Below are 16,785 nucleotides of genomic sequence, written 5' to 3' on the forward strand. Positions count from 1 at the left end.
AGACTTTAGCCCATCCCATTCAAACCACACAGTGCTCTTAAAAGCAGTGCTGGTGAAGAGTGGAGGTTAGGTTCTCCATCAAGAAGGCTATAGATCAAACTCGCCCTTTTCTGAAGTATCTGTCATGGATTCTCCAAGAATTTGTCATTTCCTGTTTTATATTATCGTGTAAACCCCACAGGAGTTTAACTTTGGAGCTTTGTAAGCCAGGGAACTAAAGAGAGGGTGCAGATCCAAAGGAAACAATACATTTGTATTTCTGCTTAGTGAGTTATTATTTTATTTTGTGTGATTCATATTATTTAAGCAGGGGTTTGTATTCTACATCCTCTTGAAGCTGCTGCCTGGATTGTACTCTGTATGTGTACAAATAACCTTGTTTGATTTTTGTTTCACATAATAATAATAAATGTAACACTTGAAGAGTAGCCAAGTAAAGAGGTAATCCAGCTGGTGTCCAATGTTTTTGGTAACAGTTTCTCCTGGAGGCCCTCCCACTTTCACAACTAGTAACAATGATTTGTAGTCAGTAGCAGCAGATGGACAAAACCTATTTGCATTCTCCAAATCTTGCTCATTAGGGAAAAGGATGGAATACTGATTTTATTTTATTTTTTTGTGATCACTTAATGTTCAATTGATAGTATTAGCTTGCCTGTCTTAATTTTTTTAGCATATGCTCTAGCCAGTCATACTACCTTGTTAAGCAGAGCAGATGTTCATCTTCACAGTTGAAAAACATTCTTAACTGGACTTTGTAATGCTAACATCAACATTACAGTTACTAAACTTTAGTGATGCTTATTAATATGGAGAATGGGCTGCAAAATAATTTGCCTGGTGTTCCCTTTTATATGTGTTCCAAATCTGAATAGTAAACTGATGCAGTAGGATTACCCCCACAGCCACCCCTAAATGTCAGATAAAAAGGAAAGTCACAAAAAAAACCCAAAACAACCAAAACCCACAAAAAACCAAAAACAACCTTTCAGAAAGAAATCCTGGTGTGTTACTAATGGGGAAGGAGATAGATCAGGTAGCCTATGTGTTAAAAGCAATGTTAGTAATTGGTAGTTGTTTGTTAGTAATGTCCCCATGTTTTCATAAGGGCTGTTGGTCAAAGGAAATAAGAGTTCACATGGCAGCCACTGACAAAAAATACCACCATTTTCTTAAACTTTTGTACTTCTCTATCTTTAGTTTAAAACAAACAAAAAACAACACCTAAACAAAGGTATAGATCCAAATTTCTTTTCAATTACCCCCAGTATATGTGCTGCCTAGGATGTGTTTTTATACCTGCCTAGGACTGTTTTTATACCTGTTTTCTTACAGCTCTGGTCCATGGAAGTATTGGGAGTATAGGCCCAATTTTGTTAATAGTCAAAGGGTTACTAAAAAAAAAAGAGATAATTTGGTTTATGCATATTTTAGAAGAGGCACCAGGAGTTGACTTTTGCAATATTGTTTCTTACCTGAGTAGCAAAGTACAAAAACTACTTTTGAATTCTGGCAGTTGAAAATAATTTCTTTTTTCCATATGAATACACTGCCAATAATTTCCAGATCAAATAAATGGTGTTGTGGTTAAAAAAAAAAAAAAAAAGAAAGTGGGGGCGGGGAGAGGAAGTGGCATTTTCTGAATTAATTTTATTGACTTTTGTTGATCTGCTCTTTCTGTTGGCAATTCCTGGTAAGAGAAGCAGCACGTCAGATAATGCTGACAGTAAAGTTTGGTTTGGTCAAACTATTTAGAAACTGCAGTTTTATATCATGGCATATAAACAGAAGCATGTCTTCATTTCAACTCAATATTTCATATTGTAATTGGGGTTTTTTTGGCAAAACTTATAATTTTCTTAGCTTTTCTATTTTGTTATTGATGTTATTTGCTGCTAAACGTAGAAAATGAGATGCCTGAACAGTTGATGAAAATGTATCAATGGTGTGCTAAAAAGTAAAATGCTGAGACTGTTGAAGTGGGGTAGTGGTGAGTTTATCAAGGAAGCTGTTGTGCAGACAGGAGTGTGATGATCACGCTGCTATCTGAGAATGTTCTCTGCCTTCAGTTTTTTGTCTGCAGCGGAAGTTACTGTTGCAATGCGAACACAGTACTGGGCAAGTTTAGAAAACAATACCCTTGAGTAAGTTTTAAAGGAGAAATGCTACTCTGTGCCATTCCTCAGCAGTCACAGTGTGCTACCAGAATAATTGTAACCAATTTGACAAAGAAGATACTGCTAATTCTTGCTATTTTCATATACAGAGTAATGCACTGGCATTTCCAGGGGTACAATCTACTCTCTCGCTGTACAAAAACTCATGTGAAGAGACTATTCTTGCAAAATAGTTCTGAAATTATATTTCTTCTCAAACTTGAATTATGCAGACTTTGATTATAATAGAGGCAAAATACTGAAAAGCATAGTTTGAGAGCTTATTCCACATTCTACAAAAATACCATCCTAAGTTTCAGAATAACAGAATAACCTGTCTTTATTTGCTATAGTACAGACAATAACTAAATTATACAACTGTAGTTAATTTGGGGGGAGTTCACTTATGATGAAATTAAACTCAGTTGTGCATGCTTGTTGTTAGTGTTGGTTGATGTTATCTTAGTGTTTTGGTGGACAATATGTAAAGATAATCAGTGTAAGTGTCTTCTGTATGAATAGTACTGATCTGCTATAAACACATAATTTTCAGCTCCTAACAAGAACTTTTAAACATAGTTAGTAATCTGAAGTATCTTAGTAACTTAGTGCTGCTCACAGCTATTATTTGGTATATTAGATCTCTGGTTGTCTCTTTTTTCCTTGGTTTTATTCAATGTGGTAATTTTCTTGAACTGGAATACATGTATCAGTCTATTATGGTGGTTTTTAGAAACCTATTTTGAAAAGAGGTTTAATCTTGAATTTTTGAAATAGGTCACTAATTAATGTTCCTTCATTTTTATTCAAGGAGATTATATTGTTTCTTTTTTAGTTGCTGTTTTGTCTTATTAGAAATTGTTGGGTAATATAAATAATTACTACTTTTCCTTTGAGATCTCATCTTTAAATTTTTCAGCAGTGACTGTTTTCTTTTTCTCAGAAAATAATTCTTAAACAATACTTCTCTTAGTTTTTCAGGTGTGGTTTATAGTATAGTGTTTTTTCTAGTAAAATTACTTGTAGCTTTTGCCCATGAATAGTTTCCAGGAATGTAACTATCCTGCATCTCTGGTGATCTGGGGTGAATGATTTAACTCTTTCCTCTTTCTTCTCTGCATCAAGAGGGACAAGTTTGTGTATGGATGTGGTTTGTGAGGAGGGGTAAGGAGTGTTTGTGTTTAAATATTTTTGTCCTGACTGAGGTCTTGTAGCTGACAGTGAATTTGAAGACTATGAGTTTTCTGAAGACTCACCAAGTTTAGAGAGTTGAGCAGACTGAGCATGTGAAGGAAAAAGGAGTAGTAATCAGACTTCTAAGTCTGATAAGCAGTGCTTAAAGTATCAGTTGAGAACTTTCCTAGTCCTTTGTTGAAAAAGAAGTAGGGATGCTTTGCAGGCAAAACATTTTAAGATTTGTAATGCTTCAAAGAACTAAAGTGAATTTCCATGCAGTTATCCAGAAAAAGTTCCTTAGCTTTTTCTCTCAATACATATGTGACTTCTATTTTGTTCTGGTGGAGTCCTTTACCATCAGGAAGTCTAATGTTCTTCTTGATTGTTTTTTGTTTGTTTTTTTTTTTAATTCACAGAGACCTAATGGCCACTGTAAACATACAATGGGATTATTTGTTGCTGTTTCATTGCTATAATGCTATGCTGACATTTGAAAGAAGAAATAAAGTTTAAACAGTAGCTTGTAAAGTTAGTATTTATTCTCTTCAAACTTTTCTAGTGAAATCTTTGAAACAGTAGTTTTCCCTGTGCGGTTTTTTTTCCCCTAGTAAATGTTTGAAGAGCACCACAGGTGACTTGTCTGACACTTATCAGCTCAGATGTTTACTGTTCCAGCTTATATTTGAGCCTCATGTGTTTTTTATTCCTCACCATGCAGAGCACACATAAAACTTCCACAGTTTACAGCTTCTAGTGAATTGTAGCTGGCTGACAATTACACCTGTTTTCCTCTTGGATTTTTGATGGAAGGTGTTACAGAAGTGAACTTCCAAAACAAAATAATTTCATTTTTTCTATTGCTGAGTAGAAAAAGCTGTCTGATGCTCAAAACAATAAACCAAGTATTTAATCAAAAAAGATTAAACACTGAACTACACTGCATAAATGCAGGTTCTGACTCAAAGCAGGTCTGGATTGATGGGGCTACAATGCCACATTAATTTTAATGATCTGAATTTGGTGCTTAGAAACTGTCTTGAGGTTGGATGAAGAGTCCTGGTCCAGACAATGCTTTTCTTTTGTCTGAACCCTTGGATATTTTCATGTTGTGGTATTTCCGAAGTGCCCTTTTTCACAGCTGGTAACTTCTGCAGAGAAGATAAGAAACGGTGTCTATTTGACACCTGTTAACTTCAGGCTTTAACCTTAAAACCTCAGTAAAACTCTGGATTGTGGTGATAGTCTCCCTCAAGCAGCAATGTTTTTTTTTTTCTCTTTTCCTTTTTTCTTTTTTTTTCTTTTTCCCTATTCTTTTTTTCTCTTTTTAAATTTTCTTTATGGGGTAGTACTGTGATTAGTGGTGATGGCCAAGGTTACTTTTTTGGAATATGCATGATTGGCAGGTTTTATCTTTTAACTAAACAGCAACAATTTCGCTTTCTTATAAGTGGTTTGTCTGTAAATATGTTGCTGAAGATTCCAGTGAGAGCCAAATTGCTTAAAAAAAGTTCAAAGTGCCTTAGTTTTGTACTTCCACAGCAGTCACTTTGTAGGTAATAATTTTGAGGAATTTGACTATTTTTCTTCAAGCATATCTTTGTGCAGACTTGCTCCTTACATTGCCTTCTCTTTACCATGGTAAAAATGGTGAGAGGAACAGTGGAAATGTGAATGTGTTCTCTTGGCATTTGGGGAGCAGGGTGGTAATGAAGGAGATGAAGTGCTAAGTGGAAAGGAAAACCTCTACTGTTTCTCTGCAGCTTTTCCTTTACTATACAGGAAGTGTACATAAATTCTCAAGTGTCTTTATAAACTCAAACCTCTGAACCTTTCCTTGCTCCTAATAAATCAGAGATCTAACTATAAACCTTCAGTGCTTGGTTTTATTGCATTGGTCTACCTGCATCTTACTGATGCAGAAATATTGGTAGATATTTCTGTTAAGGTGCAGGATTGTGGAAGAAACTTGGAAGTTTGGAGCAGCATAAATACCCTCTCCGTGTCTTGGAGGGGCTTGAAGCAACAGTTTGCTGTGTATGGCACTTCAAGTTCCCTTGGAACTGGAATGGTTTCAGTTATGTGAAGTGTGCTGTAATGCATGGATATCTATTATTTTGGATACTTGTAGAGGAAAGACAGACATTTTCACTGTGGAGCTTGCTACTGTATGACTCAATCTTGTAGTACTGTTACATGTGTGTTGTAACTCTAGAAATGCTTCCTGTGATTACACAGAGCCTGTATTTTAGGACATTGAGGTAATGCTTTGGATGGGATATGGGCCTAACCTGGGTTTTTCCCACTCTTTCCAGCTTCCTTTCTTCCCTCATTTCAGCTTCATATTTTCATGAAACTTACGGCAAAATATTATCTGAAGACTTCTTTCCCTTCAGTCAAAGTTGATCGAAATAGCTCTTCAGACTCAGATTATTTGTTTGTTCTGCTAGTAAACCAAACATTCTTGTGATACCAGGGTAGATAAGCACTGCCTGAAGTATCAGATATCACTTAGAATCTGACAACCACTGGAAGTAAAGCGAATAAGATAGGGAGATTCTCTAAAGTAGCAGGAAAAAAAATATCAAGTTGCAAGGTAATACCTTCCCTCCATCTCAAAGTGCCTACTAGAAAAACTGCAGGAAAGATGCATAGGGGAAGTACCTTGGACTGTGCTTTTTCTGTTGATGACCTGTTTTCCGTCTTGTTGTGGTCTTCAACTGGGCCTTGGGTACCTGGAAATCTCGTAATACTGTTTGGATGATCCCCTTCCCAGTTCTAAGACAAACCCTTGGGCTTCTGAAACTCACAGTTTGTGCAAAACACTAGCTCTGTATTTATACTCCTGCAGGAACTCCTGAGCACTGTCCAGTGGTGCATTTCCTGGGGCCAAGGAAAGGACACATCTGAGATCCTCAAGTACACTGAGAAAGAAGCAAACTGCAGGATCTAATTTTGCACCTGTGACAAATTTTAAGAGAAGAATTAAGATGGAATGGATAGGATTATTTTTAAGGCTATGCTTTACAACTTAATAATATTGACTGACATGCTTTAATGTCAGTTTTTAAAATGACATTTTAGGTTTTGTGAGTGAAGTGACCACTTCTCTTCTGACACTTAAAAAAAATTAGGCTGAATTATGCAAAACATTTACAATTGATGTTGAGCTAGTGCATTAACTTTTAAAAATAAATTACCATCGTGCATTTGAGGAGAATTAAGGTTGCATAAGCAACTTCTAGGGACAATGTCAACCTTTTAATAGTCTGTGTCAAGTAGGATTTTGGTAAATACAAACCATAAAAATATTACTTTGTATAACACTGGTATGCAGCTATTTTTGCGGTGTGAAGCGGAGCTCTGTGTAATAGCAGAAATACCTCAACAAAATAGCTAGGTAAAATTACAGCTATTTCCCCAAAACAGTAATTTCTTTTAATGTTTTGGCATGTATTTTTTCCATGTTTCATGAAAAGCATGAAAAAATGCAAGGCACTCTAATGTGCAGGCATTGGTTTTGCGTATTTAAAACAAGAGTTCTAGCTCCATGGTACCCCTTGTTTATGTGAGGACATAGTTTCTTCTCTTGATTTTTGTGGAATAGTGCCATCTACTGAATTGTACCTTGATGTTCATTTGTGGTAGTAATTTTGAGCAAACCTATAAAATGGTCACTACTGTTTCAATGCTAGTGAAATAGTAAGTTTCTCAGTCCTTTGATGATAATCAAAACTAAAAATTATGCTGAAGTGGAACCTGAGGAGGCTTAAGGTAAGATAAAGTGAAAAAACACTGTCTTAGTGTTGCAAAATACTTAAAGTAGCAATTAAAGGATAGCTGTGATTGCTCACACTTGAGGCTAATTAAACATTTTTTAATGTCATTTTGAATGAGAATATTTAAGAAGTCTCTATTCTGCTTTGGCAGATGAGGGAAACTTTGTTCCGAGATCCATTTATTCCACTATGTTTGAATTACTAGGGTTTAGAGCTGGTGCTAGCTGAAATACTTAGAAACAAATAGCAGCTTTTTGTGATGCTGTGCCTGTGAACATCACATGTAGTATTTGGAAGATCTTTCAGCTTGTGACTGCTATGAGACTGGGGACAGATTGTCATATCAATTTGATATAGACAGAAGAGGTAAACTTGTACCTGCCACCTGGATTTGGCATCTAAGTTTCTCTATCTTACCTGTGCCATGGAAGTGTTGGGACTTCTAATCCTTAGTGCTTCAACATGTGACTTTGCTGACTACTTCAAAAAGCTGTGTAAGCATAAATGTGGTATACCTGTGTCACTGTATTGATAAAATCACACCAGTGATTAAACTTTTCTTCAGAAAGATGTTTGGAAGAGGAAGTTATTTCCATCATTAGTACGATGCAAAACGGTGCGGGAAGTAGAAGGATAGATTAAACCTCATCCACAAGTCGCATGTTAAAGGGCTTTGTCCAAAGGAAGGAGCTGATATCAGTACTGAGAGAGAAACTACAGCAAAGTCTGGGGAGAAATTCATAGATGTGACCAACTTTTATTTTAATATGAGATCTTTAAGACCACTTCGTATGCCTAGGTCACCTGCTTTTTCTGCTGTCTTTACCAAAGCAAGTGAGTAAAAGTGTCTTCATGAAGAGTGGTGACAGTATCTGTTATCTTATTCTAAATAACCCTGTAATGGTGTAAAGGGTTAATGAGGTACAAGTAAAATTGGCTCAGGAGACTACACTCACTGCTATGAAGTTCGTGGGGGGGGGGGGTTTGGAGAATGGGCTTGTGTGTGAAAAAAGTTGAGATGAAATATCTGGTGATATCAGCTGCCCTTCTGTCACCTCTATCCAATGGTTGGTCACTTGGAAATAACTGAAGAGAATTTGTTTGTCAGACTAGAGTTAAGGGAACTATTTTAGATCATGCTGTGTGAATGAAGAGATTTCTGGACCTAGCAAAATGGTTTACAGTCAGAAATAGGTGTTGACAGACAATAATTGATTGTGCAAGGATTGGCTGTGTTCTTTGAAAATGTTAAATTGTCCTTTTATTAGATAGTATCCAAGGTTATTTATGCTTTCATAAGCTAAATTAAATAAGTATACAAATTCACTTAGCATCTAGTTCTAGAACATTACACTTTTTAATGCTGCTCTTGGCAATGTTCGAACAAAATATGGAGAGTCTGGGAAGAGACATCATTTTTATTTCAAGTATACCTCAGTTCTAGGAGCATAGAATGTCCCAGGCCTTTATTTTTGGCTAGGAAGCTATGCATGTAAAGAGGATAAGCCTGATATTATGGCGTAGTATGTAATAACATGTTGAAATTTGACTTGGAAACTAAACTGGATTAAATGGATAACAGGTGAGCAGGACTTGGAAGCATGAAACAAAATACAAAGGTTTTACCTGTGAATTTTGATGAAGTTCTTAAAAAAAATGAAATTATTTATGCTTATATATGCAGTCTTTGGAAAAAATTTACTGAATTAGCAGTTACCATCCATTTCACTGCATCCTGTGTAGTTGTAGAAACCAGTATTTATAAGAGTTTCCTACCCTTGTATTCTAGTGTTCTCCTTCTCTTCCATCCCACTCAGAAGAAGTACTGGATTAGTCACCTTCTTTGCATTATTAGTGCTGAAATACAGGTCTTAGACTAAAGGGGTACAACCTGTATCAGAAAGCAAAGTGAGTAAAATCAAGGAAAACCTGTAGCCTTTTTAATTGTTTTTTTTCCTTTTATCCTAAATTGATGCTTTTACCTCTTCATTCAATAGCATGCTTTGCCATCTGTGAATTGTGCATATAGAAACTTATCATTAAAACAAATCTTGCTTCTTGTTTAATTTTAAATCATGTTTTTTTGTTGTTTTTTTTTTTTTATCCTGTTTGCATTTGTACTGCTCTATTACATCTTGTTCCAATGAACAATTGCCCCTCACTGGCAGCTCTGTGAAAATTCTACCAAATACAGCCTTTACAGAAAATTTGCTGGCACTTTTTGTAGCTGCTTGGGAAATGCTGTGTTTGTGCATATTTATGTAAGCAACTTTGAAGTTTAAGAAGTGCTTTGACCCCTGTCAGTTGTTGTTAAAAAGTTGATTGTACTTAAGTTACTGCTCTCTACCTGTTCCCTGTCAGTTTACATGCAAACTGGTTCAGGCATTGTTTAATTGTAAAATACAAAACTCGTGCAAATTGAGGCAAAAAAGGGTGGTTTTGTGTTTTAAAATTGCTACAGCTACTTTATACAAAAAACCAGTTAAAACTCAGCAAAAAATTTTACTGGGATCTGTAGACTTTGGCATTTTTCAAAACAGAGCTCCTTTTTATCAGTCTGAGATTTTCTTTGCAAGTTAACATGAAATCATTTGGCTTCTAGTGTTTAAAGGAGCTGATCTATAAACAAAGTGAATACTTAAGGAAGCTGATCTGTAATTATGTAGGAATGAACATTATTGGTAGCTGATTTGGACATTGAATAATTGAAGTTCCAGCCAGTTGTTTAGTCACCATTTCACTGGAAGTTCTAAAGCTGCAATAGTAAACAGCAGTATTGTTAATTTACTGTTAAATTACTATTATTTTTGTAATAGGATTTAACATCAATTTTTTAAATGTTGTACCTGTTATTGCCCTCGTTCCTTGTCCTCCCCCCACCACCAAAAGGACTAATTATATGTTGTCTTGTTTGGTAGTGCATTGATGTGAGAGGTCAAAGTGCATTTTCTAGACAGTGTCTGACTAATAGTTTGTGACTTTTTAATAACTCCCTCTTGCTAAATAAGTGTGTCTTGACAGATTGTTCTTTGAGATGGTTGCTGTAGATTATGTATGTGAAAGTAACAGTACTCATAAGATTTGATGAGATACAGTGGTGCATTTTTATTTTTTTTTAATGATTCAGGGTCTGATTAAGTGAAAACTGCTACATGTACATGACTGTAGTAAAATATACAGGTATATTATGCAGTCCTGGAGAGCTGTATGCTGGTATACATAAGAATACATTGAGTAATCTACTGGTTTTAGTGTTTTGTATGGAATTCAAATCAATGGTTTGTGTCTTTATCTAGCCAATGGCTATTGGCTTTGTCTAACTAATAGCATAGATAATTTGTCAAAATTGTCAAATGTTTAAGTAGTGTTAGGTGTTACAGCTATAATTTTGAGATGTATCGAGTAGTGAATATTAAAAGCTGCTAGAGTTTCAGATTTGTCTTTATACTTTTGAGCTGTTGTAACAGTGGCAAATCTGATACCTGGTCTGTCTTTGCTGTACTATCAAGACTTCTTATCACAACGTAATTAAAAAAGATTCCAATATCTGTGTGATGAAAGTTTAGAAAATAATTTAAATTATTCATGTTTTTATGTATACATCAAGATAACTACTAGCCTCCTGAGCTGAAAGACTGGGACAGGAAGCAGAACAGACCCCCTGGAATCCAGGAGGAAGTAGTTAGTGACCTGCTGAGCCATTTGGGCACTCATACATCTATAGGACTGGGTGGGATTCATCCAAGTGTACTGAGGGAGCTGGTGGAAGAGCTCACAAAGCTGCTCTCCATCGTTTGTCATCAGTCCTGGCTACCCAGGAAGGTCGACTGGAGGTTAGCCAAGGTGGCGTCCATCCACAAAAAGGTCCGGAAGAAGGATCTGGGGAACTACAGGCCTGTTAGCCTGACCTTGCTGTCCAGGAAGGTTATGGAATAGGTTATCTTGACTATGATCACACTTACAGGAGAGCCAAGGGGTCAGGCTCAGCCAGTATGGGTTTAGGAAATCAGATGACTTACCTTATGCATGAGGGGCAGGGCTGTGGATGGTGTCTACCTGGACTTCAGTAAAGCCTTTGACTCTGTTTCCCACAGCATTCTTCTGGAGAAACTGGCTGCCTGGGACAGGTGTACTCTTTGCTGGGTTAAAAACTGCCTGAATGGGCAGACTAGAGGGTGGTGGTGAATGGTGTCATATCCAGTTGGTGTTCAATCATAAGTGCTCAGGGCTCAGTGGTGGGGCCAGTTCTGTATAATATCTTTACTCATGATCTGGGTGAGGGGTTTGGGTCATCCTCAGTTTGCAGATGACACTAATTGGGATGGGAATGTTGATCTGGTAGAAGGTGGGAGGGATCTGGACAGGCTGGATCGATGTACTGAGGCCAGTGTTAGGAGGTTCAACAAGGCCGAGTGCTGGGGCCTACACTTCAGTCACAGCAGCCCCGTGCAATGCTAAAGGCTTGAGGAAAGGTGTCTGGAAAGCTGCCCAATGGAAAAGGACTTGGGGGTGCTTTTTGATAGCCAAGTGAACATGAGCCAGTGTGTGCCCAGGTGGGCAAGAAGGCCAGTGGCATCCTGGCTTCTATCAGACACAGCGTGGCCAGCAGGAGCAGGGCAGGGATTGTCCCCCTGTACTTGGCACTGGTGAGACCACACCTCGAGTGGTGTCCAATTCTGGGCCCCTCATTGCAAGAAGACACTGGAGAGTGCTGGGGAAGGGTCTGGAGGACAAGTGCTACAAGGAGCACTGAGGGAGCTGGGAGTGTTTATCCTGGAGAAAAGGAGGCTCAGGGGTGACCCTGCCACTCTCTACAAATGCCTGGATGGAGGCTGCAGCCAGGTGGGGTCAGCCTCTTCTCCTTGGCCGCTGATAGCAGGACAAGAGAACAGAGCTTCAAGTTGTGTCAGGGGAGGTTTAGTTTGGATATCTGGAAGAATTCTCTCATGGAAAAGGTTGTGTTCAGGAAAAGACTGGACATGGCACTTAGTGCCATTCTCTAGCTGATAAGGTGGTGATTAGTCAAAGGCCAGACTTGATTAAATTAGAGGTCTTCTTAAATCTAAATGATTCTGTGATTTTTTGACAACTGCCTTATGCTAAGGGTTGAATTGATAGGTACAGATTTTGGACTGTCATGTATGTCAGTTGGGTCAACCACAGGTGAAGAATGCCCCAGTAGTCCCTAGGTCTGCTTACAGTAACTAAAGAATTAAAAAAAAAAAAATAAATAGAAAGACTGGTCTCTGACTTTCATCTGGAATTAATTTTCTCTTTCAAATGTGATTTCTATGGGCAGATGTGCACTGAATTGCTACTGTGCAGGTAAGCTGTAAATAATAGTAATAACTTTAAAAAAAAACAGTATTTTGAGGAGACAACTTGCATATTGCTAAATGAGATGCTTGAAGTGTAAGCTTAGATCTGAAGCTTGTTGGAAAAAATACATTTTGCAAATGTTGCTTTTTCTCATAAATTAAAGTGAATTTAATCATATGTGATATTAAATTAAGGTCATACTGTGATTTCCTTGTGTATTACCTGCACTTCTAGCAGTTATGAAAATGAGCTCTAATGCTAGGACATGAGCACGTTATCTTTTTCTTCTCTCAGGCACAGCTGTTGTCCCTTGTTTTTGCAAAAAATATGCAGTAAAGACAATGAAATAATAGTGTTTTCTTGGGTTAATTTACAAATGGCAGTGGGGAACATAGAAGCAATATTCAAAGGTACAGCTTAGAAGCTATTAATTTATCCAATTTGTTAATATTTGGAATCATGGATGAAGCAGGGATGGGTCTTTGATTAGAAAACTGCTCCGAGCAGAGTATTTCCTCTAGAGCCACCCTAGGTCTTTGGCAGAGAGTTTTTCCTGTCTACAAAATTAAAATGCTTTGCTCATGTTGTCATTATTCATTATGATTTTTTCCTGTTTTGGGAACAACAATGTAGTAGATGATCACTGCTTAGTACAGTGAGCTCTCTTGCCTAAAGCACACATACACAAGTGCAGCAGATTTGGGCAAACTGCATTCCCTGGGCTGCTGCCTGTTTTGTGTGGTTGAGAAATGCTTCACATGTACTGAAACAGGCATGTTTTGTCCTTCTACAGTCAGTCTTTGTGACGTACTTTTTCAATTCAGCATACCCTGCAAAACTGGGAGGCTTTACATTGCTTTAGAAAAGAAGATTAATGCTGGTTAGGAGGATGGTATTAATTTGAGTAGAATAATTTTAGCTACTAGGTGAAAAAGTGAAGATGACATAATCCTTGAGTAAAGGAACTAAATAGGACTAGCTGTAAGGACTATTAAATGGCAGTGAGCACTATAGAAGAGGCCAGACTAGTTTCACATCTGGATGTGAGGTTTCCACTAATTTATCAGAGAGAGATTTTCTCTGAATATTTAAGACTTGTGTAATCTTACTCCCAGTGCTGCATATTTACCGATTTCTGGAAAAATGGTTCAGGCGTCCTGGAAAATGTGGAAGAATTTTTTGTTTAAGGAAACACTGAAATATTCTTAATAATGAAATTTTTACCGACTAGTTGTAGTAGTGCTTCCAGAAACATTAGCATCAGAAGTGCTTGCAGAAAGCATCTGCGGAATAGAATTTGAAGGAAGAAGCAGCTTGAGCAGTTTATGGATGTAGTTTTGCTGGGTCATATTCCTCTTATGAAGCAAAGTAGCTGTGGAGTCTCAATTCCAAATAAACTTTGGGCTTATGAACAAGGTTTGCATTTAATTATGTTGGAAAATGTTGTTCTGGGGAGGGGCTGGGAAAAATCTTTTATTAGAAAACTACCTGTGTCAGTGCAGATAAACAAGTTTTAAAATTCAATTCTGGTAAGCCTTTGAATTTCACATTTGAAAATTGTTTTCGTCTACTTCTGCAAATAATTATTAATTCAAGCAAATGCAGATGCATGAGCAAGGCTGAAGGCAATCAGCTCTGAAATTCATGTTTTTCCTTGTGGATTTTTCAATCTGGCAATTTGTGTAGTCAATCCATAGTTAATGTAAAAGCAACTACTTTACATTAAAAATATTCTGAGTTTGTGTAGGAAGGTATCGTTCATGGGGACAACACCCCCTCCACTCTTTTTTTTTTTTTTTTTTTTAAGCTATAAATTGACTGGAATATAGATTACTTGTTTGTTAAAAAACTCTTAATGATAAAAATGTAAAATAAAAGCAAAAAAGCAGGTGAGGCTCGCTGAGTCTTGAAGTCCTTCCAAGGCAGAACGAAATTAAATTACTCAGGCGAAGAAAGCTGGTATTAAGTTTGATGGATTATTCAACATCTGTCTAGTGTATATCTCACCACTTAGCTGGATGTTATGCAGATTCATTAGTCTAGAAGAATGTGATTCAAGTTTAAAAGTTAAAATATAGCAGTGTGTTGAAGCAGACTACTCCCTGCTGTTGTTCTACATTTTATTTTACTTAGAGGCTTAGAGGCTGAGAAGGAGATGTGTTTGAGTTTTGATTTGCATGCAGCCTAATAGTCTTTTCAGCCTTTCAACTGCCTGTAGCATGAATGCACATGTTTTTAAGAATGCACGTATTATCCGCTTTGGTTTTGCTCAGCTATTTCTCAGTAAATTGAAAGCTGGCAGAATGAGTGAGAGTCGTACTGTTTTATTAATTTTTAGCATATGCCGAGAGAAAAAAATAGTACATATATTCTCTGTTTTGCATACAGCTTTGGAATAATTTCTTTGCTTCTGAAAGCTAAGATACTTCTTTAAAACAAGAAGTGTTCAACCCTGACAAATTATAGTCCAGAAACCCTGGGCATACAATGATGATGAAATACTGACCGGTTTGCTTAATTCCTCTCTTATTTCTGCTCAGTCTCCTAGATGTTGGAGAACTTAATTTTGTATCAAAAGCAGGTACATAACCACATTTAAAATACAGAATGTTTGTAACTAAAACTTAACTATGGAGAAGTGAAATAATCTGTTTTGCTGTTGCTTCTATCAGTATTCATTATGGAAGGATAGGACTGATTTATGTGTGAGAATGAAAATGAGCAAGCTTTTGCTATGTCATAACTGGTGTGAATCCAGGAAGTCTTGTTACAGAGATCCTGAAAATTTACATTATACATTATTTCCCATTGACTCCTCCATATTTTGACTACTGATCTTCTCATCTCTGTCACAGCAGATTTTTTTTAAAGTGCTTTGCGTTATTCAGCTCTTTTCATCCTTAAGTAATGTTTAAATGGAGAGAAAGATCCTTTGGCATTTGAAAAATGTAATAATTTGTTTATGATGGTTATTTAGATTAACTTCCTTTAATTCTAGTCCTGATATTTAACATTGTTAAAATAATTACTTCATCATTCTTCAAGTTATTCCTTAATGGTACCAATTCCAGCTTTGGTCGGCCAGGAGTTGAATGCTACTGTCAACATGACAGTGGAGCTGCAGTAATCCAACTTCAGTTCCTGATTAATGAGGTTAGTAAAATGATGTAGTTCACAGAAGATATGGAACATATTTTCTTAAATTTTTCATGATGCAAACATTAAAATTACCAGATATAAGCGATCTATCACAAAGAGCGAACTGTAATAACAACTATAAAAAAATTGACTTTTTTAGTTTTGGAAAATGTTTGACTAACTTCTAAAAAGGTCTTTATCTCTAAAGTACTCTTTTGCTATAAAAAATAATTAGGAATATCTTTTCATGTACTTGAATGTTGCAAGTTATCTCTGGAATTTGTGAAGTACTTTTTCAATAATACTACCAGTTTCAGTAGGTAGTTAATTTTATTTTGATAGAGTTACTGTCTTAGACATGAACTGAATAAAGTTGCCTCAGTTTCAGATGTGTGTTTCTAAGGATGTAGCAGCTGAGATTTGACAGCAGTGCTGTTCTTGTGCTAGGGACAGATTTTCAGAGGGATCTTGCTAACTTTGTCAGCACCCAGATATTAGCAGTTCATTGCTTGATTTCTCTGCAGAAATGTGCATGAGGAAACTGATGGGCACACACTGGAAAAAACTCCTCCATCATCTCTCATTATAGCACTGAACAAAATATGAGTGAGCTGAACAAGATGTGATCACATCAGTTATCTCACTCCTACTGCTTAGAACTTATCTGTACTATGGTGCTGATGAAGATGCTTATACATTTATTTCATCCTGGTAATAAATATGTAAGGTATTTCCACTGTGATGCTACGCTGTTCCTAGGGTTATGAAAACAAGTTAACTAAAATGTTTTTGTTCTCCTAGGGAGCTCTTGTGAGTGCCTTGGCTGACGACACCTTACACCTGTGGAACTTGCGCCAGAAGAGACCAGCTATACTTCATTCACTCAAATTTAACCGGGAACGGTAGGGATTGGTTATTACTGCAGTGCCCCTGAGCATCACACTCATGCTATTGTAAGATCAGATCTTATTGATGCAGTCCAAGTCATAACTTGGTACATAAATGAAACTGGCCTTACACTGGGTTTGAATTTCAATCTGTTAGGCCCCACAGTATTTGTGAGTAAGACACACTAGTGACCTAAACTGAGATGCCTTTTCTATCACTTTGTGTTTCATTGCTGAACATCAATTTTAATATCTTTAAAATGTGTAGGGATAGAATAATTTGAATGTATGTCTATAGAGGAATTTTGGAGCAGGTGTGTGCACCAACAAGAG

General features: G+C 36.9%; 1 protein-coding gene across 24 annotated transcripts in view; it reads left to right on the forward strand.

The window, feature by feature from the left end:
- Nucleotides 1–16,785, forward strand: part of STXBP5 (syntaxin binding protein 5) — a 105,167-nt gene that overhangs the window by 12,007 nt on the left and 76,375 nt on the right. For all 24 annotated transcript variants that reach the window (XM_086877585.1, XM_086877590.1, XM_086877586.1 and 21 more), the window contains 2 exons: nt 15,499–15,580; nt 16,367–16,467. In XM_086877585.1, the coding sequence (XP_086733711.1) occupies nt 15,499–15,580; nt 16,367–16,467 (183 nt within the window). The remainder of the gene's footprint in view (nt 1–15,498; nt 15,581–16,366; nt 16,468–16,785) is intronic.

Source organism: Cyanistes caeruleus, chromosome 2, assembly GCF_971803275.1.
Source record: "Cyanistes caeruleus chromosome 2, bCyaCae1.hap1.1, whole genome shotgun sequence".
In the NCBI taxonomy this organism is placed as follows: domain Eukaryota; kingdom Metazoa; phylum Chordata; class Aves; order Passeriformes; family Paridae; genus Cyanistes; species Cyanistes caeruleus.